Source organism: Phacochoerus africanus, chromosome 1 (assembly GCF_016906955.1).
Source record: "Phacochoerus africanus isolate WHEZ1 chromosome 1, ROS_Pafr_v1, whole genome shotgun sequence".
Classification (NCBI taxonomy): Eukaryota; Metazoa; Chordata; class Mammalia; order Artiodactyla; family Suidae; genus Phacochoerus; species Phacochoerus africanus.
Genome location: NC_062544.1, coordinates 287,446,593 through 287,474,507, shown reverse-complemented (window position 1 = coordinate 287,474,507; position 27,915 = coordinate 287,446,593). Strand labels below are relative to the sequence as shown.

The window sequence follows — 27,915 nt, the reverse complement described above, 5'->3', positions numbered from 1 at the left end:
CGCGCACGCGCCCCGCCCCTCCGCGCCCCGGAAGGGCTCCGGTGCCCCGGAAGCGGTCCCGGCGCTGGGTGGGAGGGACGAGCGCTGAGGAGGAGAGGCCGACGGCACAGCTGTTACCCTGACGATGGCGGGGACGGCGCTCAAGAGGCTGATGGCCGAGTACAAACGTGAGTTCGGGGCCCGCGCGCCCGGTCTCCCGGGACGGCCCTCTCCTCCGCCGCCCGGCCCGGCGCCCCCTTCCTTCCCGGGTCCCTGCACACCCCCCCTCAGCTGCTCGCGGCGGCCCACGCCCCCCTCGACCCCCGCGCCCCGCTCCCCCCCGGGTCCCGGCGCCCCCCCTTCCCCTGCTGCTCGCGGCGGCCCCGCGGGCCGTGGTGTAGTGCGCGCGCCCCGCCCCCGCCCCGGGACGGGCTCGTCTGTGCGCCGTCGGGGCGGGTTTTGTCCGGTCGCTGGCGGCCCCTGCGAACCTCGGACCTGCAGGATCGGCCGGCGCGACGCCGCGCTGGACGGGAAGCCCGGATGGTTGCGCTCAGTCCGGGCTCGTTCGTTTCCGTCTCTGGCTCTTTGAGTGACTAGAGGACTCTCTTTCCGGCCTCGTGAACGTGCGGTGGGCCGGAGAGGGGACGTCCAAGTGGCCTATCGAGAAGTTATAAAAGAAATGTTAAGAGAAAAGCGCAGTGTGATGAGTTTGAGGTGAAAAGTCAGATTTGAGTTTTTCTTCACAAAGGGAGCCGTTTTTGAGCAAGGCCACCTGCCACTCTTCCTGGGTAGTGTTGGGGAATCCTTCGTGCCTCCTTAGGCAGCATCACCGTTGGGGAGCGCAGAGGGAGAAGCGAGAACCGGCAGCCTTGCGCAGACCCCCTTCTGCAGCAGAGGCTCCCGTGGAAGAGTCGCGGGGAGAGGCCAGCCCTGGATGCGCTTGGGTTTGAAAGTGTTCTGCTTGGCTGCACCCAGGGCGGGAGCCCGCCAGCGGCTCAGACCTGCCTGTGCTTATTAATTCTCTGACCTTGGCCTCCGCCCTTGCCCTCTGCCCTCCCCTCACCCGTGCAGATGAGTGCTTCCCCAGGTACCTGCTAGGTGGCTGTCCCTGGTCTTAGCTGTTGCTGTTACGGTTGCACCGAGGACACTTTCGGAAGAAACTGGAAAATAAGCGTCAACAACGGGTGCAGCGAAGCTAACAGTACGTGTGCAGGTGTCTCGGTTTCCTAAGCCTTCCCAGAGGCGCTGCGCAGGGAGCATTGGTGTTTGGCCTGAGCAGACCGCAGTGTTGCAGAGGCGGGCCCTCCAAAATAAACGTGTGAGTGACACTCACCATCTGGCCTCCTCTGAAGTTGGGGCTCCTGCCCCACTGTCGCCCCACCATCTTTCCCTCTGGGTGGTGGCACCCACGGCCTCCCTCTTCCCGCCCGGTGTTTGACTGGGAGACGTGCTTGTGCCACATGTAATCTGTTGATCTGCCTTCAGCCTGTATTTGAGTCCAAGCCAGCCTCCGGCCCGGGGAACTGCAGCGCAGATGCTTCTGCTCCTGCGCCCACTGCTTCTCTGCGCCACACGGTCGCATCGTGTCACTCTGCCCAGAAGCCCTTGCAGGGACCCCTCAGATGCTCTGTGCTCTGGCACGTCTGCCTCTGTGACATCCCCAACTCCTCCACCCTGGCACATTTCTCCAGCCCCATGGACGGTGTTGCTGCCACTTCCTCGCCCTCTCTGAACCCCCAGACTTGGCCTGTCCTTCCCGTTTCTGTCATCCTTCCTGTCACTAACAGGCAGCTGTAGCTCTTTTTTTTTTTTTTTTGTCTTTTTAGGGCCGCATCCGTGGCATATGGAGGTTCCCAGGCTAGGGGTCTAATAGGAGCTGTAGCCGCCAGCCTACACCACAGCCTCAGCAACGCGAAATCCGAGCCACGCCTGCGACCTACACCCCAGCTCACAGCAAGGCCAGATCCTCAACTCACTGAGCGAGACCAGGGCTCGAACCCGCCACCTCATGGTTTCTAGTCGGATTCGTTAACCACTGAGCCGCGACGGGAACTGCTGGCAGCTATAGCTCTGATTCAACCCCTAGCCTAGGCCCTAAAAAGACAGAAACAAAGGGTGTACGTTGGCACGCAGTCGTCGAGGGACCCTCTGCTCCTGTGACAGCAGCTTAAGAAGCAGGACCTGAGCAGCACTGGGCGGGCGCTCCCCCCGGGGCGCCGCGGGACTGCTGTGCGTCCTCTTCCCTTTCTCTGGAGGCCTGTCACGTCACGCCCTCCTCACGGCAGGCGCGCGCTCTGCCTGTTTTACCCTGAGTGGAAGTGGGGTCCCACCCGCCTCTGCAGGTGGAACCTCGGCTCAGCGCTGTTCCCGCGAGTCCTTCTCGCTGCCCAGGGCCGTCTCATTCTGTGAACGTTGCTGCCGGGCCTGTAGCTTATGCTGCACGTCGGTTGCCGTGGGCATTTCTGGCGCCTGGGCCCGGCGTGGACCGGGCTGTGACGCAGCGCCGGTGCTCCCGGGTCGGCTCTCTGGAAGGCGGCTCCCCGCGTGTCCCCGCATGGTGTTCCCGCACAGCGCTCCCTCGGGCTGCTCACCGCCGCCTTGATGCCCGCAGGGGCAGTGCCCCGCCGGCGCGCTGTCATTCGAAGGGCCCGACGAAAGGGTCGAGGGGCCCGTCCCCTCGTGGTTGGAGGCAGTCCGTGGTTCTCCCTTGGTGGAAGGTCCCTCTGTGCCTTTGCGCCCATTTCCGCGGGGTGCGCTGCTCTTGCTGGGGTGTAGGAGTTCTCTGTCAGTTCCCTGCTCCTTTTTGCTTCCTCGTCTTTTGTCGGTTATGTGCGTTACAAGCATTTCGTCCTTGTTAGTTTTTCATCTTACTTTTTTTTTTTTTTGCTTTGCTTTTTAGGGCCACGCTCATGGCACACGGAGGTTCCTAGGTTAGGGGTCAAATGGGAGCTACAGCTGCCGGCCTACACCACAGCTCACGGCCACGCTACATCCTTAACCCACTGAGCGAGGCCAGGGATCGAACCTGCATCCTCAAGGAGCCTAGTCCGATTTGTCCCTGCTGAGCCGCAGCGGGAACTCCTGCCTTGTTTTTTGAAGCTTTGTGGTCTTTTTCCTAGTCACCTGGTTAAGGGCAGTTTGATTGGGTGTGATGGGCAGTAGCTGCTGCATTTCAAGCACGCGTTTGCTGAGTGTATGGATGTGCACGCTCCGGCGAAGCCGTGGCCGCTGTCGGGATGCTGAGGTCACCGCTGCCGCTCGGCGCTCCGGCCTGGCCTTCTCGTCCCACGGCCCCAGGCCCCAGCCGTGGCCCATCCCCCTACATCGCTCCCCGGGTCGTTCAGGGTTTCCTTCGGCAGACGCCTGTCCGTCGGTGACTCGCCCGGGTTGTTGCTGGTGTCCCGGGCCCCTGGCTTCCCTGCAGAGGAGCCTTCCATGGTGGCGGGGGCCGCGGCTCGCTGCGTTGGGCCTTCGGGTGGCCTCCAGGTGGCCCTCGCACGGACATCTGCCCCGGACGTTTGTGTACCTGTCTTTCTGTGGAAATACACTTCGGTTTCGCGGGTAGATACCTGCGTCGCTTGTGAAGTGTGTGCTTCTTTTAACAAACGCTTTTCCTGCGTGTTTGTAGCGCTCTGCCTCCTCACCCCAGGCCATCCGAGTTCCAGTGGCTCCGTGACTGGCTGACACCTGGCATGGGCCGTTTAAAGTTGGCAGCCGGTCTGTTGGCTGTGTGATGGTGTGTCATTGTGGCTTTAATTTGCATTTCCTTAATGACCAATGATGTTGAGTGTCAGTTCATGTTTTTATGTGCTATCCGTATATCTTTTCTGATGACGTGTCTTGGGTTTTATGCTCTGTTTTTGAGTTTGCGTATCAAGTTGTAAGAGTTGTTTATATAATGCAAGCACAAGTTTGTAAATAGTTTCCCTTGGGTTGCGGCTTGTCTTTTTGAAAAATTGTGGTACGAGACATGCCATTGCCCTGTGTCCGTCTCTCGTGTGCAGTGTTGTCAGCTGCGAAGCCCGCGGCTGGGTGCCGGCACGGCTCTGCCGCTCCTTCTCTCTGCCGCTGGAAACGCTCTGGCCTGTGAATGCCAGGGTTTCCCGTGTCATTTTCACAGCAGTGCCTTTGAAAGAGCAGAAAGTTTTAAAAAATTTCGGGGATGTCCAGTGAATTGACTTTTAAAACTTTTTTTTTTTTGTCTTTTTGTCTTTTTAGGGCCACACACTCGGCATATGGAGGTTCCCAGGCTAGGGGTTGAATTGGAGCTACAGCTGCCCGCCTACACCACAACCTCAGCAACGCCAGATCCCAGCCGTGTCTGCGAGCTACACCACAGCTCCTACACCACAGCAACGCCAGATCCTTAGCCCACTGAGCGAGGCCAGGGGTGGAACCCGCAACCTCACGGTTCCTTGTTGGATGCGTTTCTGCTGCGCCACGACGGGCGCGCCGACACGTCTTACTTTCCGCGTTAGTGTGAAAGTCGTCGCCGAACGTGAGCTTCCTGAGGGTTTCTCCCATGAAGGGTACTCTCAGCTCGCATATTGCAGTCTGTGGCCCATGTCGAGTGAAGGGGTGTGTGTGGCGGGAGGTCGTCGTCAAGCTTTATCTGCAGATGACTTGCACGTGATCACCCAGTTGGGTACCTTGTTAGTTGGCCTGGACTGCTGTGGCAACGCACCGCACACGTGGGGGCTTACAGCACAGAGGCTATTTCCTCGCAGTCAGAGGTCCAGGGGTGGCAGGGCTGGTCCCCCCAGAGGCCGTCTCCCCGCTGTGTGCTCACGGGGCCGTCTCTGCGCGTCTGTGTCCTCAGCTCCTTGGGTGGACACCTGTCGGACTGGATTAGGGCTCATCCTGGTGTCCTCACTTGGCTTTATTAAAGGCCCTCATTACACACTTTGCTTCACTTTTCCTTCTGTCTTGTGCTGTGCCCTAGAGGTCGTTCTGCGTCAGCACACAGAGGTGTGTATCTCTCCTTTACACAGCAGCAAGGTGTGCCGTCAGGAGAGGTGTCGCAGTTTGACTGGTCCCCTATTGATCGACATCTGGGTTGTTGCCAGTTTTTTGCTATTATAAAAAGTCCTGAGATGAATAGTTTTATGCATGTGTCTTTTCTTATTTTTACCAGTGTATCCATGGAGTAGGTTCTGAAAAATAGGATTGCTGGGTCGGAATTTATATTAGTATTTCATCTTGTGCAGTGTCTATTTTTTCCCTTTTTTTGGCCACAGCGTTCAGCAGTTTGACGTGGGATCTCAGTTCCAAGATCAGGGCTTGAACGTGGGCCGCAGCAGTGACGGTGCTGCATCCTAACCAACAGATCGCTGCGGAACTCCCTGTGGTGTCTATTTTTCTCACCGTTATTTAAAACAATGGGTTTTTTTGTTTGTTTTTGTCTTTTGTCTTTTTAGGGCCGTACCTGCGGCATATGGAGGTTCCCAGGCTATAGGGGTCCAATCGGCGCTGCAGCCGCCGGCCTGCACCACAGCCATAGCAACGCAGGATCCGAGCCGCGTCTGCAACCTACACCACAGCTCACGGCAACGCTGGGTCCTCGACCCACTGCGCAAGGGCAGGGATCGAACCCGCATCTTCATGGATGCCAGTCGGGTTTGTTAAACCACTGAGCACCACGGGAGCTCCCAAAACAGTGTTTTTAACCGATTAACATTCTCAAGGAATCAGTGGCAAAGAATGGTCATTGCGAATTTCTCTGACTTTAAGATCTTATCTCTTTTTGAGGTTTCTGTTGTTAAACATGAAACTGTGTGGTTGCGTATGTGTGTTTTAGAAGCAGAACAACAAGGAAACGGCCTAAGGCTGGAAACGATCCCTCTGCTTGGAGAACTCGGTTACTGTAATTCTTTGCTGACCAGCAGGTGCCGCTGTTGACCAAGGATGCGGGTGGGTGGCTGCCGGCGGGGGCGTTTCTCCGGCTGCGCCTGGAGGGGGCTGTGCGCAGAGAGAAGCTCCCAGGGGAGCCCCGCACCTGGGGAATAAGGCCCACCTTCTTTTTCTTTTTTGAATACTCCTGGTGTATGGTGTCCCAGGGTGGAGAGTAGATCGGAACCACACTTGCCACCCATGCTGCAGCTCAGGCAGTGCCGGATCCCTTAACCCCCTGTGCCCCCTGGTGCTGCAGACACCGCCCATCCCATTACACCACAGCGGGAGCTCCTGAGGTCCACTCTTAATGTCAGCGCCTCCTCCAGGCTCAGGGGCTCCTTTCCCAGCTCCCTTCCCACTGACACTGTGTCCCCCACCCTCTTTAGCACTTTGCAGCTCATCTGCTTTAATCTGTGTGGGGCTTTTCTCATAAGGGGGTGTGTCTTGGTGACAGCACTTACGGCACGGTGACTAGAGTTGCTAATGCCGTGTTGCACACAGTTGCTGAGAATAGACCTTCAAAGTTCTCATCACAAGAGAGAGCACTGGAAACTCTGTGGTGGTGGCTGGTGTTTGTGCTGTCATTTCACGGTGTGTACAACTGGGGAATCTCTCTGTAACACGCGTGGAATGAGCGTAAGGGTCCATGTCAGTTACGCCTCAGTTAAAGAAAGAGCCCACCTCCAGTACCACCCGCACAGCAGGCCTTTCCTGACCGCTGGCCTTGTCTTGCTGTCCCTTCACTCTGTTATTCACTGTGCTCCTCAGAAACCCTGGGTCTCTGTGTCCCCCTCCTCCACGTGGAAGGCATGGCCTTGTCTGGCTCATGCCACCCTGCCAGAAGAGCGCTTGGCGGAGAAGAAGTGTAACTGATCTCTCTCTTTTTTTTTTCCTTTTTTAGGGCCGCTCCCGCAGCATATGGAGGTTCCCAGGCTAGGGGTCGAATCAGAGCTGCAGCTGCCAGCCTCCACCACCGCCACAGTAACGCAGGATCCGAACTGAGGCTGTGACCTACACCACAGCTCACGGCAGCGCCGGATCCTTAACCCGCTGAGTGAGGCCAGGGATTGAATCCGCAACCTCATGGGTCCTCGTCGGATTGTTGCTGCTGCGCCACGACGGGCACTCCGCATAGCTGGTCTTCGTTGTTGATGTGTGATTAGCGGTTGGCTACTTCCAGTCCTTGGCCCAGTGTGGGTGCTCAAGCCTGTGCTCTGTGGCCTGTGCACCTCCTCAGAGCTTCCGCTGCCAGCAGGAAGCAGGTGGTGAAGAAGAGGGAATCCCACCTGTAGTCAGAGGGTCCTGTGAGGAGCCTGGAACGCTGTGCTTTTCCGTCGTGGACTGTGTAGTGCCGCAGAGACACAGGCCTGCTCCGAAGCCACCCGGTGGCACAGTGTCTGCGTGGCAGTGGAAGCACTTCGAGTGCCCTGTGCTCTCCCAGTGACCTCTCCTGACTCTTGCTACGCTGCTAGCCTGGGGCTGCCTCCAGTCGTGCCCTCGCTCTGGGAGCCTGCGGATGTGACGGAGACGCCCCCGTCCCGCCCGGCTCCTCCTGCCTCCCGGAGGTTTCGGAGGGCCTTCCCAGGGCGTCGTTTCCATCCAGGCTGGTTGCTGCCCAGGACCTGAAGCTAGTCTTCTACGTCGATGTCAGTAAGAAAGCAGACAGACAGACAGGTTAAAAAGCCCACCGGAAACCCGCAGCCGGGTCTCTTGCTGCCCGGTGCGCGTGTGCCTGCGAGTTTATACCCCGGGGAGGAGCTTCTGGCTCATGGCAGGTAAAGCAACCTCCTTTTCAACGTGGTTGCCACTCTTCCCAGCCTTGTGTCTCTGTGGCTCCTTCCCTCTGTGGACACGTCACGGCCAGCCCGCCCCGTTAGCCGTGGCGACTGGGTTATTCTCCTGGGGCTGCTGCTGCGATTTTGGTTTTGGTTTTAGTTTGCGTTTCCCACAGTGAATGGGGTCGAACACCTTGTCTTCGGTTTAGTGACCAATCAGATGTCTTTCTGTGTGTCTGTGACGTGCCTGTTCAAGGCTTGAGATGGATTTTCTTTGGGTCTGGCAGTGTTTATACTGTGAGGCATCCTTTCGAAGTTCAGCCCGAAGCCCTTTGTTGGTTGTCTCTGTGGCCAGTGTCGTCTTTCTCCCCGGGGCTCACCTCTGCGTTCTCTTAAAGATGTGCTCTGAATATGTTTTTTGAAGTTTTTTGTTTTCAGAAGTTCTTAACTTTATCAGTATTTTCCTTTATAGTTAGTGCTTTTTTTTTTTTTTGTCTTTTTGCTATTTCTTGGGCCTCTCCCGCCGCATATGGGGAGGTTCCCAGGCGAGGGGTCAAATCGGAGCTGTAGCCACTGGCCTACGCCACAGCCACAGCAACTCTGGATCCGAGCTGCGTCTGCAACCTACACCATAGCTCACGGCAATGCTGGATCCTTAACCCGCTGAGCAAGGGCAGAGACCGAACCTGCAACCTCACGGTTCCTAGTCGGATTCGTTAACCACTGCGCCACGACGGGCACTCCATGGTTAGTGCTTTTTGGTTATGATTAACTTTGCAGGTAATTAACCCTGTTTAATACGTCTTTATACTAAGAGCATGGAGGTATTCTCCTGAGTATCCTCAAGGAGATTTATTTTTTTCTGTCTCGTAAAACCACAAATTAATTTTGGGGGTCAGCTTTATGGAGATAAAATTTACACAGTATAAAATGTGCCAGTTTCAAATATACCACCCTGCGCTTTGCAAGTGTCTCCTGTTGCACAGCATCAACGCCGTGTGCGCCGCGCGGCTGCCCTTGCTCTGGAAAGTTCCCTCTTGCCTGGCCCTGGCCACTGGCAGCGGCGGATTTGCTCCTGCCTCGATAGCTTTGCTTCTCGTGGAGACTCACACCGGTCCCTCTGTGTGGGGCCTCTGCGTCAGTTCTTGCTCAGCCCGGTGTCCGCAGGGCTCTGAGGGTCACGGGTGTCAGGCTGTGCCCCGCTGTCGCTGTCGCCGTGTGGGCGGGTTGCACTGTTCATGCACCGGCGGTGGAAACGGCAAGGGCAGAAGGCGGCCGAGCCCTGAGGTCTCAAGCGGGTGTGTCGCCCAGCGGAGCCCCGAGCTTAGGGAGCAGCAGGGTACCCGGGGAAAGGGGTCCTTTCTGCTCCCAGCACGGCTTCCTGACGGAGGAAGAAACAGGGCAGAGACAGTCACGTTGTTGTAATTCCCAGAGTTTCTCCCGCTGTTGTGCTTCCCCTCCCGTCGCTGTCCCTCCGTTTCCTGAGTCGGGGGAGGTCTCTGCTTCTGCACAGCCCCTCCTGCTGCCCAGGGGCCAGGGTGCTGGGGGAAGGGGCCGTAGGATGCCATGCTCTCTGCGCTCGTGTCCGCGGCACATGCAACAGACGTCCGTAAAAAGCTTGAAAATAGACGAAACAGACCGGGTCCGATTAGTAAAACTAGAAGTAACAAAACTGCAGGAGACAGACGCGGGGTAACCCATGAAGAGATGAAGGGACTCCGGTCCCCTTGCCGTCCACTCCTCGTGGCCTCATTTGTCAGTTCCCTCATCCGCGCCTGTGTCAGACCAGAGTGGTTTTTGTAAAAACAGCGGTTTTCCTGAGGGGGCCCTGTGGGCGTGTGAGGGCGGCTGTGGGAACGCTCACAGACGAGTCCCCGGGGCTGGCAGAGCGGAGACTTTGTTGGTCGCCACCCAGGTCCGGGTTCGAGGTGCCCCTGATGGCCGTGTCCGGCTGGGCTGCTCTCGGGGTTCTAGAGTCAGGCCCCGTTCCTCCGAGACAGTCCGCACTTCCGTGACTTACGAGCATCTTAAGTTGACATTTTCAAAACTAGACTCTCCCCCTGAAACCTGCTTCTCTGCCAGGGTTGCCCGGCAGCAGAGCCCCCTCCCGGGGTTCAAGCCCCACGCCTGACTGCGGGCCCGACTCTCCCTGTCCTTAGCGCCTGTGGCTCAAGTTCACACGCGCTGCCCGTTAGGTCTCGTCACAGCTGGGCAGCCGCTGCCCAGGCCCCAGGACCTCCTCCTCAGGCTTCGTGGTCCCTGCTGCGCCCGAGGAGCGGTGGGGCGGGTTGACGCAGCCGCGGGGTGGCTCCCAGAGAGGGTCGCGGCGGGTCTCAGGGTCCCCAGGGCGCGATTATCCCTTGGATGAGAAAAGGACGTCGTTGGTGTCGTCTTTATTAGCTGAGCACGTGCCTCTGTGCTTTGTGTTCAGGCAGATAACGTGCATTTCTTTTCGGGGGGGTGCTTTGCTTTCCCACAACCTTTAAGTCCTAAGACTCAAGAATAAGAACCTAGCGGGCGTTCCCTGGTGATCTGGTGACTAAGACTCGGCCCTTTCGCCACAGTGGTCTGAGTTCGGTCCCTGGTCGGGGAACCGAGATCCCACATCAAGCTGCTGCATGCGGTGGCTGTTAAGCGAGTCAGTGGAGTTTTGGGAGGGACGAGCGCTTAGGGCAGGTTCGCAGCCCCAAAGCGAGCAGCAGAAGTGCAGTGTGAGCCCCCCTCGTGAACGGGGTGGGCAGTCAGGTGGTCCCCAAGGGCCCGCTCCTGCCAGGCGCCCTGCTGCGCGGGCGAGGGCTCACGGGTGACCAGCGCGGCGGCTGTGTGTTCACGGAGCGGCCGGGAGACCCGCGTCCCTTCCCCGGGGGGGGGGGGTGCGGTGGTCAGCGGCGGTGGCGCGGGGTGTCCAAGCGCACGTTGAGACCGTTCATTCGCAGCAGCCGCACTCCTTGCCGAGGGGCGTGACCGAGCCGTTTGGCTTTGGTCCCCCCGGCGACGCGCCAGCCATCCTGCTGCTGAACTAGTTGCCGCCAGATGTGTCAGTCGGCTGAGGTGACTGGCCTTCTCTTCCGACGGGACGGAGGCGGGCGCGCGGCTGAGGCTGGAGAGCCGCGTCTGTCGTGGTCTGTCTGCTGCCCACCCACCCGCCCGCCCCGCCGTGGCAGCGGCTCTTTGCCCGTGCGCACCTGCCTCCCGTCTTCCCGGGTGACCGGGCTGCTCCGGTCTTGGCCCTGTTTGGAAGCTCACGTCTGCTTCCTTTACGGCAGACCTGCGGGGCCTTCCCCACGCCAGGCGTACCAGCCGGGTGTCCTGCGGTCCCGCGGGACCGTCCCTCCCCATGTCCATTGCAGATCCGGGTCGCCACCTCTGCTTCTGACCCGTCTCTGTAAGTTCGCGGTTCCCAGGACCCTCCTCAGATTTGATTAACTCGCCAGGGCAGCTCACAGACCGCAGACCCAGTAGGTCAACCGTGTGCCGTAAAGGGTGAACTCGGGAGCCCCAGGCGGGCGGGGGCGGGGGCGGGGGCAGGTGTGGGGAGGCCTGGCGCTTCCCTGCTCTCTGCGGGCACCACCCTCCCAGCCCGCCACGCGCTCACCCGCCCAGCAGCTCCGGAGGCCCTGTGCCCTGGGGGTTTATGGAGGCTGCCTTGGGAAGACGTGACCCATCGTCAGCTGCATTTCCAGTCCCCTCCCCTTTCCCTGGAGCGTGCGGCCTGGTCTCCCTGGGGGCCAGGAGCCCCGTCGCCTCGTCTGGACTAGAGGTGTCCCGGGGCTCCTGCCAGGCGTTTTCCCAGGGCACTTACTAGGGGCCCTGCAGGGCCCTGGGGCAGAGGCCCCGGCGTGCTCTCTCCGGCATGGCTCCTGCCCGTCTCTCTCTTGCGTTGCTTTTGTGTGGGCTGGGAGACGGGGCAAAGGTCTTGCTGTTTTGGCCTTGAAGACGAGCACCATTTCGTGGCAAGGCTGCCCTCCCCCTGCTCTGTGGCGCTGCCCTGCTGGCTGACTGAGGGCCTCTTCTGGGTGCCCGCGCTCTCTGTCTATCTGCTGGGCTCTGCTGGTGTCCCGCTGCCGTCCTTACTCTGCTCTGGGTGAGTCTCGACAGCCCGGGACGGAGCTCTTGGCCTGTTGTTTCTAAAGAATGTCTTGGCTCTTCTTGGTCATTTGCATTTCCGTATGTTCTAGAGTTATCTTGTCAGGCTCAAGCGGGAGAACCTGTTGGGGTTTTGGCCGAGGTTGCGCTGGATCCGTAGATTCGGCTCGCGTAGGATGGGTGACTTTACAAGATTGGACTCCTTAGTCTGTGGGCACGGTTATTTCTATGCATTAAGGTCGTTTGAATTTTTCGTTAATATGTTCTATTCTGTTAAAGATCTCACACATCTTTAAAAAGCTTATTTATTTATTTATTTATTTGTCTTTTTGCTGTTTCTTGAGCCGTTCCCGTGGCATATGGAGGTTCCCAGGCTAGGGGTCTAACTGGAGCTGCAGCCGCCGGCCTACGCCAGAGCCACAGCAACGCAGGATCCGAGCCGCGTCTGCGACCTCCCCCACAGCTCCCGGCAACACTGGATCCTTAACCCACTGAGCCAGGCCAGGGACCAAACCCGCAACCTCATGGTTCCTAGTCGGATTCGTGAACCACTGCGCCACGACGGGAACTCCTAAAAAGCTTATTTCCACGTTTCCCATTATAATTGTTTTATTTTTTTAGGCTCTCCTTTTTTAACTTGCTAATGTATAGAAGTACAGTTCAGTTATATGTCTTGACCTAGTATTCAGTAACTTTGGCCAACTCCCCTTTCTCATAGTTTGTATTTAGATTCTTTTGCACTCACGTGGAGAAGCGTAGCATCTGTGAATAATGACGGTTGTGTTTCTTCGTTTCCAGTCCTCATGCCTTGTGTTTGTTTTGCCGGGAATTGTTAATTGCGAGTCTCGACAGGGATGCACTTTTGGGTTTGCGGCTCTCTTGGTGTTTCCTACCGGTGACGTCCCCGACCGGCCGGGGCCCACGCGCCTGTGGCTGCCCTTCCGCCCTTGTCCGCTTCTCTCTCCCCCCGAGTGCTCCCTGCCGGCTTGGGGCACAGCTGCGGCTTCGTTGTGGAGCCTCCCGTGGCCCAAGCGAGGGGCCCTGCGTGGGGAGGACAGTCCCCCGAGGCTTCCGGGCGGCGGGGCTGGGCCTCGAGCCTTTGAACAGCTGCTGGCCTCTAAGTTGCTGAGAAGGGCAGCTGCTGACTGCTTGCTCCCTGTTGCTGCCGTGAGGGCTGGAGTCTGACCTTCGTGGAACCGCACGTCCGTGGGGCTCGCGGGTTTTGCAGCGTGATATTGGAGGCCGCTTGGGGCTTCATGGGCTTGATGGGCTTGATGGTGCCGGGCTTTTGACACCTCAGGGCGGGTTCGTGTCTCTGGTTTGCACGCTCAGAAAGGTTTGTTCCACGGCTCAGCATGACGGGAAATCCCAGTCTGTTGGGAGGTAATAACCACGTTTGATTTGTGAGCTTGGTCAGAACACCCAGAGGAGGGCTTTGCAAAGAGAGCTCACACGTTCTGTTTGCGTCCTCATGGTAACGTGAAAAGGTCGAGGTTCTAAAACACTGCCCTTGGCTGGTGTGGATCAGACGTGCACCCGGGGTAGGCCTGCACGAGGCGCAAGCAGAATTTCATCGGTCACTGTGTGTGCTTACGTACTGGAACAATTTAGAGTCTTATCTGCTCTGGATTTTTAAATTTAAAAGTTTAAAAGTTTTTTTTGTTAAAATGCAGCGTCGTGGTCGTTCTTTTTCCTAATGGTTTTCCTTTTTAATTTTGCAGAATTAACGCTGAATCCTCCGGAAGGAATTGTGGCAGGTAAGACAGTGTGACATCCGCCTCTTAATAATTTCTGACCGCCGCAGCTGCCTGCCTTCCCAGTTGAAATGTGCCGCTTCTTCTTTCCCTGCAGGCCCCATGAATGAAGAGAATTTCTTTGAATGGGAGGCGTTGATCATGTGAGTTAATCGTGGGTGGGGTTGGGGTTCAAGCGTTTGTGGACGTCAGGCCCGCTGCTCAGCGTGTCCCCGTTAAAGCGCGGCCGAGCGTGCTGCCTCCGTCGCGCCTTCCTCGAGTCTGCCGCTCTGGAAGCAGCAAAAGGAGCAGGACGGCGCCTCCACCCGGAGCGGTGGTGTTTCCTCAGACCTAGTACAAATAAGACGTAGTCGTATTTGTAGTTCTCGTGGTGCAAAATCAGCAGGTTTGTAGTCTGGCTGTGCTGCGTTAGCCTGAAACGGAATGGGCTGTGGCTTCAAGAAGTCGCCGCGAGCCTGGGGCTCTGATGCCGGGGGGAGGGGGGGCCACACACCCTGGGCCTGTTGGTACAGCCTGGGCCCTGCCCACCTCTGAGCCCGGCTTCAGTCCCCTCCTCTGCTGCCGCTCCTTTTTCTAGTCCCCTGTCAGGCCTTCCCTTGTCCCTGACTCGGGATGTGGCTTGGTTTCAGGGTGAGCAGTGTGGTTCCTGGTGCTGTTCTAGAGAGATCCTGACGGGACTTCATGAGGTTTCTTTTACTTGTGGTCACTTTGCTCGGAAGGAGTCAGATGGACCCCTGATTTCAGAGTGTTCTTTGGCCAAAGACCTGGGCCCTTTGTTTCTCTTCTTTCTTCCTTCCTTCCTTCTTTCTTCTTTCCTTTTTTTTGCTTTTCGAGGCCGCTCCTGCGGCATCTGGAGGGTCCCAGGCTAGGGGTCGAACCAGAGCTGCAGCTGCCGGCCTCTGCCACGGCCACGGCCACGCGGGATCCGAGCCGCGTCTGCAACTTGCATCCCAGCTCACGGCAACGCCAGGTCCTTAACCCACTGAGCAAGGCCAGGGATCGAACCTGTGTCCTCGTGGATAGTAGTCAGGTTCCTAACCCACTGAGCCACGGCAGGAACTCCCTGTTTCTCTTCTTTCTACCTCGGATGTGCAGTTCTTGGCCATGTCAGACTTGCTGTGTTTTAGGCAGAATTTAGGAAGGTGGCGTTTACACTCAGCTGCGGTACCCTCACCGGTAGCATGAGGGCTGATTAGCCAGAGCGGTTTCGGGTGGGTGGATGGATTGGGAGGCCCCGTGGGGGGGGGGGGTGCGCCTGGAAGAAGGGGCCCTGTGCAGGCCAGGTGGGAACTCCGGCCTCCTCGGGTGTCCCGCGTTTGCCCAGCGCTTGTGTCACGTTCAGTCGGAAAAGCGAATTGCCGCTAAGTGTTGTCTGTGGCGCTGAGGTTAAGACACGAAAATTGGTGTGAAAATGAGTTTTTTGCTAAGCAGATTGTTTTCAAAATCATTAATAAACGCTCAGCAGCGCAAGTACCTGGCGCATTCCTAATCAGAGAGACTTCCCTCATTGCTGCTCTTGGGCGCCCACGCCTTCTCTCTCAGTGTTTCTGGCACGAGGACGGCCTCACAGCCTGTCTGTGTCTAAGCTGTGCCGTGTCCCGTCCCCAAAGCCGTAAGGAAGTGGGCGGTGGGGGGTCTCCTGCGCAGCCTGCCTTTTGTTTGGTGGGACAGGGCCTTGTGTGCTGGGGTCAGCTTAGCGTCTCGTTCTTTGGGAGACAGGTCATGTGACAGGTGCTTGATTTGTAACCTGCTCTTTTCATGGACGACGTCCTGCGCGGCTGCCTGTGTTCCTGAGATGCAGGCGCGACCCCGGGGAGCGGGCCCCACGGTGGGGCGAGGAGCCTGGAAGGCCCTGGGGGTGCGGGGGTCAGCGGGCCTCTGGCGGTCCTGCTGTCTCTGCATCGCGGCCGACGCCGGAGAAGCCCTCACAGGGACGCTCGAGCCTTCCAGGGTGGTTTTTTAAAATGGGTTTATTGTTAAGAATCTGTTAGAGTAACTGTTATGACTCGTAGACAAGCAATATAAAATTAAACCAATATTTTGAAAACTTGTCTTAAAAAGACGTTGGAGCTGTTTTTCGGGAGAGCACGTTGGTGTTTGAGTGAGGCTTTTGCGTTAGTGTGGAATTCCCCTGCTTCGGGGTCTGGGGAGTTTGTGGATTTGGGGCCTGTTCCAGATCCTTCCACAAACAAGGGGCCGTTTACAAATGTGCTTAAAACATCTATTAAGGAATTAACTGTCCTTCTGTTGGGTTGTCTCGCCCTGCCATTTTGGCAGGCAGCTGGCTGGGTTTCCCTCCTTCCTGATAGGTTTTCTTCCCTCTGTTGATTCGATTGTCTTCAGAGCTTCTTCCCTGCCCTGGGAGGGTTTCTAGAAACCGAGCTTGCCCCCTTTCCCAGGCGTCTGGAGCCGGTGGCCTTTGCAGCAGTGCTGGTCTGCGGGCTGCCTCTCTTCTCAGCTGCGCGGTGAAGAGGCCGTCTTTCCAGATGTCTGGGGAGCAGATACCGAGGGCCCTCGTCTGAGGACACAGGTGTGTCCCAGGGGACCCCGCATCTTCTCCACCCCGAAAGAGCAAGAGGAGGGGCCAGGAGGGCCACACACAGATTAGCCACAGTGATAAAATCGCCCCTGCCCGCTCTCTGATTAAAAGGAGAAGGAACCAGGGACTCGGGGCTGAGCTTGTGGTGGTGTTTGAACCTGTGACCCAGTAGGAAAGGGCTGGGGCTTCCCAGTCCGACCCACGGGGTGTGGCTGGGTGTGGCCTGCTGGCTTTATGGTCCTGGTTTTACACCCTGCCTCTCTGACCTTCATTTATTTGGATCAGAACAGAGGTTCAGCACCATTTTGGACAAGCGGCTTCACCACCCACCTCCTCCAGCTCCATGGCCCACGCGCCCTCGCTGGCCCTGGGCTGTGGGGTGGGGGCTGTGGGGGTGGACGGCCCTTCTGTTGGAAGGCGGCCCTGCGGGGCAGGACAGCTGGGAAAGAAAGGGAGCCCCTGGAGCCCTGCCCCGTTCTTGTCCCGCGCCGGCCTCTCAAGGCTCCATGGCCTCCGGGAATGAGCAGGCCCTTCCCTCCCCGCGTGGTGGGGGCCCCTTGGCCGACTCCATCCCCACCCGCTGGTGCCCTAGGGTCCCAGCTGCTTCACACCTGCGGGTACGAGGCTCCTGGACTCCGCTTGGCCCGTGCTGGGTGTGGAAGCCACGGTCCCGGTGGCCTCCCTTTTGATCAGGCCTTCTCATCGCAGGAGCCTGGCTGTCAGAGCCGTGCCCGCCAGGTAAACCTGCAGCCTGAAAGCAGACGCCTAGGATTGGCCGCCTCTGTGCTCTGACCCGGCGTTCCGCCCCTGCGACTGTCATCCCCGGGCCGTGGCCTCCTCTCCTCCCCTTTCCCCGCGAAGGAAGCAGGCGGGTCTGCCTTGTCCGGAGTGATGTGCGGAGCTGCAGTCCGCGGGTGCTGGCAGCACTGGCGGTTCAGGCAAACGGTGGCCGACGGGTCTCAACCAGTGTTGTCACCGGGGACGGCCTCGCCCTGAGGGACCTTGGGCAGAGTCTGTGGTTGTCACCCCAGGGAGCCGGGGAGAGCGCCACACGCCCCGCCTGCCCTGCCGGGGTCCAGAAACCCTGGTGTGGCCGGAGGCTCAGAAGACGGCATGGCCGTAGGTCAAACCCGTGCGCGGGGTACAAGTCCATGGTTTTGGTGGATTAGGCTCCGAGCACCCTGCGCTCCTCAGCGCAGCTCAGCTTTGGAGCGTTGCCAGCCAGTCCTGGTGCCAGTGGCCTCAGCCCCCTCGCGCCCTCAGCCGGGGCACGTCGCATGTGCCCTCCGACTGTCCAGTTGCCTTTCCTGGACTGGTTCTGCACACGGAAGCCCACGACGGCACGTCTGCGTGGCCTGGCTCTCTCTGGGCTCTGCGCTCCCCCTCAGCACGGACGTGTCCCCCGTGACCCGGCCACGGCGGCTCGCCTGCTCCCCGGCCACGCGCAGGTGGCCACCGGCCCTCACAGCTGTCGAGGTGGTGCGGCTGCTGCGGGCACTGCGACGGGTCTGCGGACGGGCTCCCCTCCTCCACCCGACACGCGGGCATGGAGCCGCCAGAGCAGAGCCTCCCTTTAGGTCCAGCATCTGCTGGAACCGGTCACATCTTAGGTCCCCACCCGAGCCGTTGAGTTTTTGCTTCTCCACTTCCTCACCTGCTGGTGTGGTCTGCTGGGAGTGAGGGGCCTCACTGTGGATTTGGCCTGCGTTTCCCTAAAGCCAGTGGTGCCCAGCACCTTTTCACGGGTTTATCATCCACTCACGTACGGTTTTTGGTGAACTTAAGAACTTTTGCCCGTTTTTTTTGTTTGTTTGTTTGTTTGTTTTGTCTTATCAGGACCACTCCCGCGGCATATGGAGGTTCCCAGGCTAGGGGTCTAATCGGAGCTGTAGCCACCGGCCTACGCCAGAGCCACAGCAATGCTGGATCCAAGCCACATCTGCGACCTACACCACAGCTCGTGGCAACACCAGATCCTTAACCCACGGAGCGAGGCCAGGGGCCGGACTGTTGCCGGCAAAAATGAGGAGATAACTGTGGGCTCCTTTGGGGCAGATCTAATCTGGACGGTGACTGTAACGGAAAAGACTGTACGTGTCGCTGCTGTGGTTTCCGAAATGGACGCGCCCGTCCTCGTCCTCCTTGTGTTTTCAGCACTGGTTCTTTGTGCCAGGGCTCCACGGGTGCCGAGAGCGCAGCGGAAGGGCAAAACACAGCAAGGCGGCCGTCTGGGTCCCTCCCCAGGGACGTCACCCAGCTCCCAAGGGGACAAGCAGCGGGGGCCCTCTCCCTGGAACGCCGGCAGGGCGACCCCCCCCTGCAGCAAGCCCCTTCAGTCTCTAGCCTGGGCCGAAGCCCAGCGACTGCAGCCTTAGAGGCTCAGCAGCACCCGCCGGGGCTGAGTCCTGAGCTCCTGGAGGCCGCGGCCTGCACCCCACCTGCCTGGGGGAGGCGCGAGGTTGGCTGGGAGCAGAGGGTGCAGGAGGGAGGTGGCGGCCCTCGCGGTGACAGCCGTCCCCGGGACCGGGACGGCGTCTCGGAAGCCGTCCTGCAGGTCAGGGGTTGGCACCGTGGGGAACTATCGTCCCTTAGTGATCGAGTTCCAGTTTACAGGCTGGTGAGTGCATTTCCAGCCTCCTCTCTTGAAAGCCTGATGGGTGTATGTTTGTGACGTTATGGCCGTGCGCTGTGACAAACCTGGAAGAGACAACAGCGCCAGAACAGCTTCCTCCACCCCAGCTGCAGCTGTAGTGCCGCGTGCCTGCTACTGCCCTCCTGGAACAGGCCTGGCGGTGCCGGCCCCCTCCCGCCCCGACTCTCCGGCTTCCCTCGGGCCCGGGCCTGCCGCTCGCTGCTCCCTGCTCCCTGCACGCTGCTCCCCGCTCCCCGCACGCTGCTCCGCGCACGCAGGCGCAGCTGCTTGGAGAGCGGAGCGCGGCTCTTCACCCGCCTTTCGTGTTGGAGGACGGAGCTCGGCTGTCTTCCGCGTGTGCCGTCTCTGCGTGACGGTCCCTCGCGGCGGTGCGTGGTGGCGGGGCCCTGTCCTTGGGCGGGAGCGAGTGTGGCTGGGCCTGTGGGGTTCAGCCCGCGGGTGCTGCGCCCCGCGCTGGCTCCTGGTGCCTCTTCCCCGAGCGGACTCGATGTGACGTCCCACAGCCTGGGCCCTGCTGGCCGTGCTGTCGCCCCGGTGCCAGGTTCGGAAAACAGCCCTGCATTTAGCGCGGCTCTGAAGAGTCGGGGTCGTCGTTTTCCTCGGTCCAGGCTCTGCGGGCTCTGAGGGGTTCTGTTCGCCTCGGGTCAGCTTGGTGTCCTTGCTCTCCGCTTGCACTGTCCCTTCCCTCCTGCAGATTTCCAGGCGAGGCGGTCTTCAGTGGGAGGCAAGTGAGGCTGTCCTGGGTTACGGAAATAAAACTTGTCCAAAAATAGCATTCACGACCTCTCCCTGCATTGGTTCAGGAATTTACTCGAGAGCGGTTTCCAGGCGGGCGGCCGCCACGCCGCCGCTGCCCACGGGGCACACCTGCCATGGGCACACCTGCGCGCCAGGCCGAGGCAGCGGGCGTTCTGGATGAGAAACAAACCCCAGGGTCACACCGGTAGCGACCCAGAGCCCTGGCAAAGAGCTTTGCTACCGAGGACGTGGAGCACGTGAGGAAATGCTCCATCGTGCTTCTGAAGCTGCAGACGACCCAGTGGGTTTCGTTTGTTTCATTGCAAAGAAAGCCCTCTTATGAGAGACACAGGCCTGTTTTCAGAGTGTGGCGTAAACAGCACGTGGCTCGGCCAGGAGCGCTGGCCGGACTCTCCTCCTGCTCACACGCCGCACTGGCTGCCGGCCGGGCCGCAGCCTCACGCGCCGACAGCCTGCGGGGCAGGTGCCGCCTGCCACCCAGGCCTCGGGGGCGCGGCCGGAGCGCTTGTGTTCCGGACTCCTGCTGAGCTGACCGCGGGCCCAGGCGGGGTCCCTTAAACCCTTGGGGAGGTGACAGCTGTGCTTCCCGCGCCTTCCCGCCGGAGGATGCGTGGAGCGCCAGTACGGGGGGGGGGGGGGGGGGGCGCCGTCCGCCACCCGCGGGGCGAGGCAGGGCCGCAGCTCCCCACCTGCCGGCTGTGCTGACCCCGCTTCCGAGGGACAGGCTCCCGCTGCGTCCTGGCTCTGGGCCAAGGCTCTGGGCACTGCTGTCAGTCACACACGGGCCTCGGAACAAAGGAGCTTTTCACGCTTGGCTTCCCCAGACAGAGCAAGGACAGCTTTCAGAATCAAGATCTGTGTCTTAAACGGAGAACAGGTTGGCTCCGCAAACACTTTTCCCCTTGTTCTTGTTTTGACATTTTACCCGCCCCCCCGCCGCCGGCATCCATGGCGCTGGTGCCACCGAACCCCCTGGGTGTTGTTACCAAATGCAGAGAAAGCCGCACCGCTTCTCTGGGACCCTGTTGTCCTTTGAACTGCTCTGCAGAGCTGAGGGCTCGGCCCCCTGCGCTGGTCGCCGTGTCGTGGAGGTGCTGTGTCACGCGGGGCCCTGGAGGTGGTCCTGGGAGGGCCGCCCCCTCTGCCCGCGTGAAGCACCGCATCCCTCTGACTCGCTGACCGATGGGTCTTCCGGGATCGCTGCCCCAGGTCCGCGTCTGTAGCTGACAGTCAGCAGTTCTGCCTCAGACATTTATGTAGGAAAGACGGGTTAGGCTTTTCAAAAACGCCTCCGATGCCTGGTGATGAGTGACCTTTGTCGGGGAGGCGGCGTTCCCTCTGTGACGAGGCGAGCTGGGCCCTCGTGTCCAGTCTGCGGGGCAGGGCCGGGGGGGACCTGTGCAATGTTGGGGCAGGCGTCTGGAAGGGGCGCGGCCCGTTGCTGCCGTTTTCCACACGAGGAGGACGTTAACCCAGGCAGGCACGTGCCTGGCGACAGGGAGGTCTCCGGCGACCGAGTCGGTGCAGGACGTGGCACGCGCCCAGGCCTGCAGGTCAGGGCTTGCGGCCAGTGCACGTGTGCACGCCTGGCCCTTCCAGCGAGTGTCCCCGAGGATCACTGCGGGCTTTTGTTGCTTTAGGTTACAGAACCACTTCTCGGGCGCTTTCACGACTTCAAAATAGCCTTTGAGATAACAGCCCTTAACCCCCCGTCCATTTCCCGCCGTGGCATCTTGCTCTAACCCGTGCCGTGCTGTCTATCCCCGTCCCAAAGGGTGATTGTGCCACAGACAGAAGAACCCCGACCCTCGGCGCTGGCGGTGCTGGCCTGCGTTCTCTCCTCTGGCCGCGGCTTCTCGAGGGCTGCTCACCGTTCTCAGTGCGACGGCTGCTGGGACCTGGGCTTCGTGATCAGACCAGGCCGGCCTGGGGCGGTGCGGTTGCCTTCCCCGGAGCAGAAGGTGCCGGCTCACCAGGGCCACCAGGGGGCCTTCCACGCGCCTTTGTAGCGCCGTCGAAGTCTCCTTCACTCTCTCCAAGAAAGCGGGTGGAGGACGGACCGTCTCCCTTGAAGTTCTGTGTGCGTTGTGTCTTCCAGGGGCCCCGAAGACACCTGTTTTGAGTTTGGGGTTTTTCCGGCCGTCCTGAGCTTCCCGCTGGATTACCCGTTAAGCCCTCCGAAGATGAGGTTTACCTGTGAGATGTTCCACCCCAACAGTAAGTGCTCGCGAGGCGCTCTCGGTGGCTCGCGGGCCCCGGGCGGGGTCGCCGGGGCCCTGCTGGCGAGGACGGGTCCCTTCGTGTGGCTCCTGGGTTTTGCGTTTTAGCAGATTGCTGACGGAGGTGTTGATGGGATTTCAGCTTTGAAGGACAGTTTAACGGCGATAAGACTGGATGCCGTTTGACCGGCCACCTGCTGTTAGAGGGGCCGAGCAGGAGACCGGGGGGCCGGCTCCGTCACCCCCGTTTTTAACCCGGGAAATGATAGGGCAGCCCGGGCCCGCAGCGGTGGGGGCCTGTGGCCTGAGTCACACAGATCCGCCGCCCGGGCCCGCTGGAGACCTTGGAAGTGACCTGGCTGGCCTGGCGTGCTGTTCCGTGGCCTGGAACGAGGTTCGTGCTGCAGCGAACGAACGAACAAGCAAAGCAGGCTACTGATCCGTGTGCTTGCTACGGTTCAATGTTTTGAAAAAGGCACATGCGAATGTGTACAGTTGGACGTAGAGCAGAAAAATGTTAACAGTGATACTCTTGCGGTGGTGGGGTGTTTTCTTCTTGTGAATCTTTTGTTCTGAAGTAGACAGTTAACTTTAAAGAGGAACATGTAAGACCGTGGAAACACATTTACGGCGCTGATGTCGGGAAGTACGGTGTCAGGGATTGTGGCCCCTTCGTGGCTGCAGCTTTTTATTTCGTTTTGTGTTGTTTTTAGGGCCACACCCCTGGCGTATGGAAGTTCCCAGGCGAGGGGTCGAATGGGAGCTGTAGCTGCCGGCCTGCGCCACAGCCACGGCCACGCGAGATCCTTAACCCACTGAGCGGGGCCAGGGATCGAACCCGCACCCTCATGGACACTAGCTGGATTCGTTTCCACTGCGCCACAGCGGGCACGCCCGTGGCTGTGGTTTCCGTGGTTGACTCTTGTAATTTTCCTCTGTGAGGGACGCGAGCAGAATCTGCTCTTCCGTCGAAGTGGAGCGTTCACTTCTTTGGGCCCGGCTCCCTTTCCGCTGCTTTGCTGCATGTCAGATGGGTAAAGGCCGGACCCAGAGTGACCTGGCAGCGCCCGCAGCCTCTGGCTTCTCCCTCGGCGCAGAGGACCCTCTGGGCACACCCTCCCCCAGCCGCACCCGGCCAGCACCTCCCACCCGAGAGCCCCCCGCCAGGCGCCTCCGTCCCCGTCCCCTGGAGGGGCTGCCCGATGGCCCCGGGACTGGAGGCCCACACATGCCCCTGGAACCCCTCTTCAGTGCCGGCGTGGTCGTTGTTAACTGTAGGCCGTTAGCTTCCTCCCCGAGAAGGGCCCCTGCACTCTTCGAAGCTCAGTGTCGACTCCGTGTGCGTGGTCGGGGCTGAGACACAGTCCTTCTTTGGAGAAGACGGACCATGAGCTGGCAGCTGTGGTGGAGGCCGGCAGCTGCAGCTCCGATTTGACCCCTGGCCTGGGGACCTTCATATGCCTCGGGGGTGGCCCTAAAAAGAAGGAAAAAATTGATCGGTCCGCAACTATTTTACGAACATAACCGAGCAGATTGGCTGAGAGCTGCTGGGGTGGAGCGGTGAGCAGGAGATCAGAGGTGGGGACAGGGACGGCCCCGAGGGAGGACAGATGGCCATGGGGTCACACCGGAGGCCGGGGGAGCACCTGCGGGTGGGGGTCTAGTCGGTGCGGACACCCCAGGAGGGGGGAGGCAGACAAGGAGGGGCCAGAGCAGCTCAGGCCTCCTGGTCAGGAGTAAGGGTGGCACTGCGGTCTGAGGAGCTCCACCCAGGGGCCCGCTCGGCTGTGAGGGGTCGCTGGGGTGCAGAGCAGGGGGTGGGGAGTGCTGGCCGGGCCCCCGCCGGGCCCGGAGCGGGGAGGCTGCCGGCTTGGACGGCTGTGCTCCAGGGCCTGCGGGCGTGCCTGGCGGTGGCGGCCCCGGACTCACCCGCGTGCCCCGACCCCGCAGTCTACCCCGATGGCAGAGTTTGCATCTCCATCCTGCACGCCCCGGGCGACGACCCCATGGGCTACGAGAGCAGCGCCGAGCGGTGGAGCCCTGTGCAGAGCGTGGAGAAGATCCTGCTGTCGGTGGTGAGCATGCTGGCAGGTAAGGCCCCTGCCCTCCCCCGGCCTTGTCTCCAGCCTGTCGCTTGCCCGCGGTGAGGGCTGACCGCGCCCTTTCCCGAGCGAAGCTTGCCCTTCGTCGCGGCGGGTTGTAGAGGTGGCTCCGTGTTGATCACGGGGCCACAGTTAGCTGTGCGGGCCCGTGACCTTGGGCCCGCCCTGCATTCAGTAGGCACTGCCTGGGGGGCCTGCTGTGTTGCAGACTGTATCCTGGGCTGTGCAGCTCCGTGTGACACTGGCCCAACGGTAAGGCCCCACGTTCTAAGGGACCTCTCCAGGCGCGCCAGCGGTCGCGGGCCCTGTGCTCAATCCCGAGACCAGGGCTCACAGGGGCTCCTGGGCCAGTTCCCGAGGGGACTTGAGGACACGTAGGCGATCGCACGGGAAGCAGGTGCGGTCGAGGCGCGGTTGAGGCGCCTGGGTGGGCTGCCAACGGTCACAGAGCCCCGGCTGGTCGGACGTGGTGTGGCCGAGTCCGGCCAGGGGCAGGGTGACCCCGCCGCCTGAGCGCCTGAAGCTGGCAGGGTCGCTTCCGGGCCAAGAGGAGGGGGCGGGTCGCGGAGACCTGGGGGCACAGGGTCCAGGCTCAGCTCACGGGCGTGCGGTGACCCCTGTCCCTGACTGGCTGCCCGGCTGAGGGGTGCTGCCTTGGGGACGGGCCCAGAGGGAGCAGGGTTTGGGGTGTGGGAGCGTCCGCTCTGAGGGCTGGCGGCGGAGAGGAGGGTGTGGGGTCAGCTCTGGAGGAGACAAGGTGACAGTAGGGCAGGGCGCGGGGAGCCAGGAGCGGCCGGAAAGCCCGGGAGACACGCTTCCCTGGGCAGCTTCCCAGGGGTGAGGTGGGCGCGCAGGAGGGGGGAGTTGGCAGCGCTGGGGGGCCGGGGGTTGCCCTGGCCCCGCGTGCGCCTGCGCCTTCACAGGGTGGGCGGCTCCCCACTGCGGCACCGCGGCCAAGGCTTGTTGTCAGAGGTCGCTGTGCGTTCGACCGCTGCAAACAACACAGACTTGTTGCTGTGACGCCTTTCAGTTTCGTAGGTTTTGTTCTTGGCACGCTGCCTGCTCAGCTGCTCCCCCCTGTGCCTGTGCTGCCCCGCGTGGCTGGGGCCTCATGGCACCTTTGGGCACCAGGGTCTCCATGTCAGAAGTGCCAGGCAGGAGCAGCAGTGGTCGAGCCCAGCCCGGCGGGGTGCCCTAAGTGCTGCATCCTCCGAGCGGCCTGCGGGATCCTGCCATCCTGCCTGGCTGTCCCCTTCTCCCCTTGGAGCTCTTGGAGGCGTTTGTGGGCTTACCGTCTGTGGGCCCTTGAGTGGTGGCTCTCGGAGGCCTCCTGCTGTGTCTCCTTCGTGCCTGGCGCCAGCGTGAGGCCACGTGTGCGGGACCTGCCGAGGGAGGGCATTGAGCGAAAGGCCGGGCCGGGGAGGGAGCCGCTCTGGTCGGAGCAGAGGCTGAGGTGGGGACGGGGCTGGAGCCGCGGTGGGCTCAGGGCAGTCAGTGTTGGCCACTGCGTGGCCTCCTGGCGCCTTCCGGACCCTCCGCGTCGCCTTCCTCCCCGCGGGCCTCAGCAGCCTCTGTGCTTCCCAGCTCGGGTTCTGGGGCCGTTGCCATCCGCGGTGGGCCAGCCCAGGGCAGCATCCTGGGGCCGGGTGTCCCGGGCAGTGGAGGCGGAGGGCGGCTGCCCCGAGGGAGAGCTGGTCTCCGGAGCCCCCAGAGCAGGGCGAGCAGGTTGGGGCGGGGGGGTCTTCCGCTCGGGCTGTGCGGGTGGGCCCCCTGCTCCTGAGCGGGGGCCGGGGGGCCTGGGTGGGCTCTTTGGGCGCTCAGTGTGGGAGCCCTGTGGGTGGACCTGCCCCTTGCCAGCGCCCCCAGGAGAAGGCTCCTGTCTTCAAAGACCTCCTGAGTCCTTCCCCCTCTGCGCCGTCTCCGGGTCCCCTCGGGAAGGTCGCTGGGGTCGGGGAGGTGGAGGGCCTTGTCCTGCTGCCGTCCTGTCTGAGCCTTCCAGGCGGAGCCTCTGCCTGTCTTTCAGAGCCCAACGACGAGAGCGGCGCCAACGTGGACGCCTCCAAGATGTGGCGGGACGACCGCGAGCAGTTTTACAAGATCGCCAAGCAGATCGTGCAGAGGTCGCTGGGGCTCTGAGCCTCGCCCGCGCGCAGGCGGACCCACCGCCAGGCGCTTGCCGCTGCTCCTCCTCGGAACGCTTGGTGACAGTGACCTCTGTGCTGGTACCAAAAAAGGCAAGCTTGCAGAACCACAGCGTCTAGTCTCTCACCCTTCCCAACCCGCGGTCCTCTCCTCTGCGTGCCGCCCGCAGGACGTGACAGCTGGACGCGGGCCGGCTGCTCCTGCCCGGGGGTCTCAGGTAGACCCTCCCGCTGTCACCACTACCTCTCCCGGCCCGCGGGCCTCCCTCCTGGAGTCGGGAGGGGTGAGGCCGCCCCGGGGCTCCAGCCAGGGCCGCTCTCCTTCCTGGGCTGTGGGGGGCCTTGCGGCTCAGCAGGGGGCCTGGCGTCTGCGGGCCTCCTGCTCCCTTGTCCCGGGAGGGGCACGTGACTGTGCTTCAGGGCTTTGGCTCACACGCAGGTTTTCTTGCAACCTGGGCATATTTTTCACGTTTCTTTTGTCGTGCATTACGCATAATCCCCTTTAGAAATACGTTCAGGAAATAAATACCTTTTCCAAATGTGGGTGAATGAACAACGGGGTGCACAGGCGAGTGTCCTGCTGGCCTCAAAGGCTGGCGTGTCCTGCTGGCGTCGGACAGGGTTGCGTTCGTGCCTGGGTCCCCGCGCGTTCCGAGAGCGGCAGCGCTGAGACCAGGGTTTTCTTCCGCGGGAGCAGGAGCTCTTCTTCCCCGGCCTAGGAGCTGGGGCGCTGTGAGCTCTGGCGCGTGGCAGCCGCAGCAGGAGTTCTAACTCGGGGGCCAAACCATTTTGGGGACCGTGGAGTGGGCAGGAGCCTCGAGGTCGCACAGAGCACAGGGGCGCGCCTGACCCCGCATGACTGCGCGCGCGGGCCCGTGTCCCGGGGCGGGGGGGCGCTCAGCCAAGGGGGGGCCTTGACGTGGGCCGGCCGTCCTCCAGCTCGGGCAGCCCAGCCGCGGGGCCAGCCTCCGCAACAAGCAATAAGAGATCTGTCGCAGGCAGGGTCACATATTTGGCCTGTTGCAGACAGGTTCCGTTTAAATAGGAGCTTCTATTTTTGAAATGAGGGATGGACACACGTTTCCTTTACGTTTCCCTTTCCCTTTCATAATGTGCCGTGGACGGGAGTCTGTTCGCCGGAAACGCACACGTGGTTTCTTGGTGGTCGGGGCTCCTGCTGAGGGGCCTTCACCTGGGGCTTCTGTGGAAACCAGATTCTTTCCTTCTCGGGAGGGAATCACTGAAACTGTGCGAGGACTTGTGTTGGGAGGGGACGGGGCGAGCAGCGGCGCGGAGTCTGCGCAGCGTCTGCAGGCACGTTGGGTGGGACCCAGCCCTCTGCGTGGAGGCAAGAATATGGCTTGTGGGGGTGCGTGTGGCGAGTGGCACCACAGGGACCCCAGCAGGGAGCTGGCCGCCCGTGTGCAGGAGGCCGCGGGGGCGTCCGGGCAACCCTGGGAAGAGAGAAAGGCGGTCTCTGCAAAATAAAGTATTTTTATTCACTTGTATTTATTAAATGGGAGAAAAGAGAAAGAAGCCCATGGTGTCCTCATTCTGTGACGAGTTTATTTCCTATGTTAAAATAAAGTGATATATTTTCCCCCTGTTCCGAGTCGTGTTTCTCTTTTCTTTTCTTTTAAATGACTTTTCCTTTTTCCCATGATAGCTGGTTTATAGTACTCTGTCGGTTTCCTCCTGGACAGCGAGGGGACCCAGTCTCACACACACACGTACATTCTTCTCGCAGTGTCGTGCTCCATCGTAAGCTGAGTAGTGTCTTTGTCGTGTTTTAGCATCACCGTCGGGGAACCAGGCGGCCCTCAGGAGACGCTTGAGGCTGCAGCGGAGGCGCCCGCAGGCGGCAAGGTGCCAGGACCCCCACCTGGTTCGGAGATGGCGGAGCTTCGGCAGGTTCCCTGCCTTCCTGTCCCCCCGCCCCCCCGGTCTCCCCGGAACGCCCGCTTCCCTTGGGGGCACCCTCGCCAGCTGCAACGGCTTGATGCCTCGAACTGCGAA

The 27,915-nt window shown here is 60.8% G+C and overlaps 1 protein-coding gene across 1 annotated transcript; it reads left to right on the top strand.

The window, feature by feature from the left end:
• The first annotated feature begins 34 nt into the window (after window positions 1-34).
• UBE2G2 (ubiquitin conjugating enzyme E2 G2) lies at window positions 35-27,505 on the top strand. The gene is made up of 6 exons (XM_047797991.1): window positions 35-167; window positions 13,454-13,489; window positions 13,584-13,629; window positions 21,536-21,654; window positions 23,607-23,747; window positions 25,782-27,505. Exons 1-6 carry the CDS (start codon window positions 125-127, stop codon window positions 25,892-25,894), a joined length of 498 nt encoding a protein of 165 aa, XP_047653947.1. The 5' UTR covers window positions 35-124; the 3' UTR covers window positions 25,895-27,505.
• Window positions 27,506-27,915: the final 410 nt, after the last annotated feature.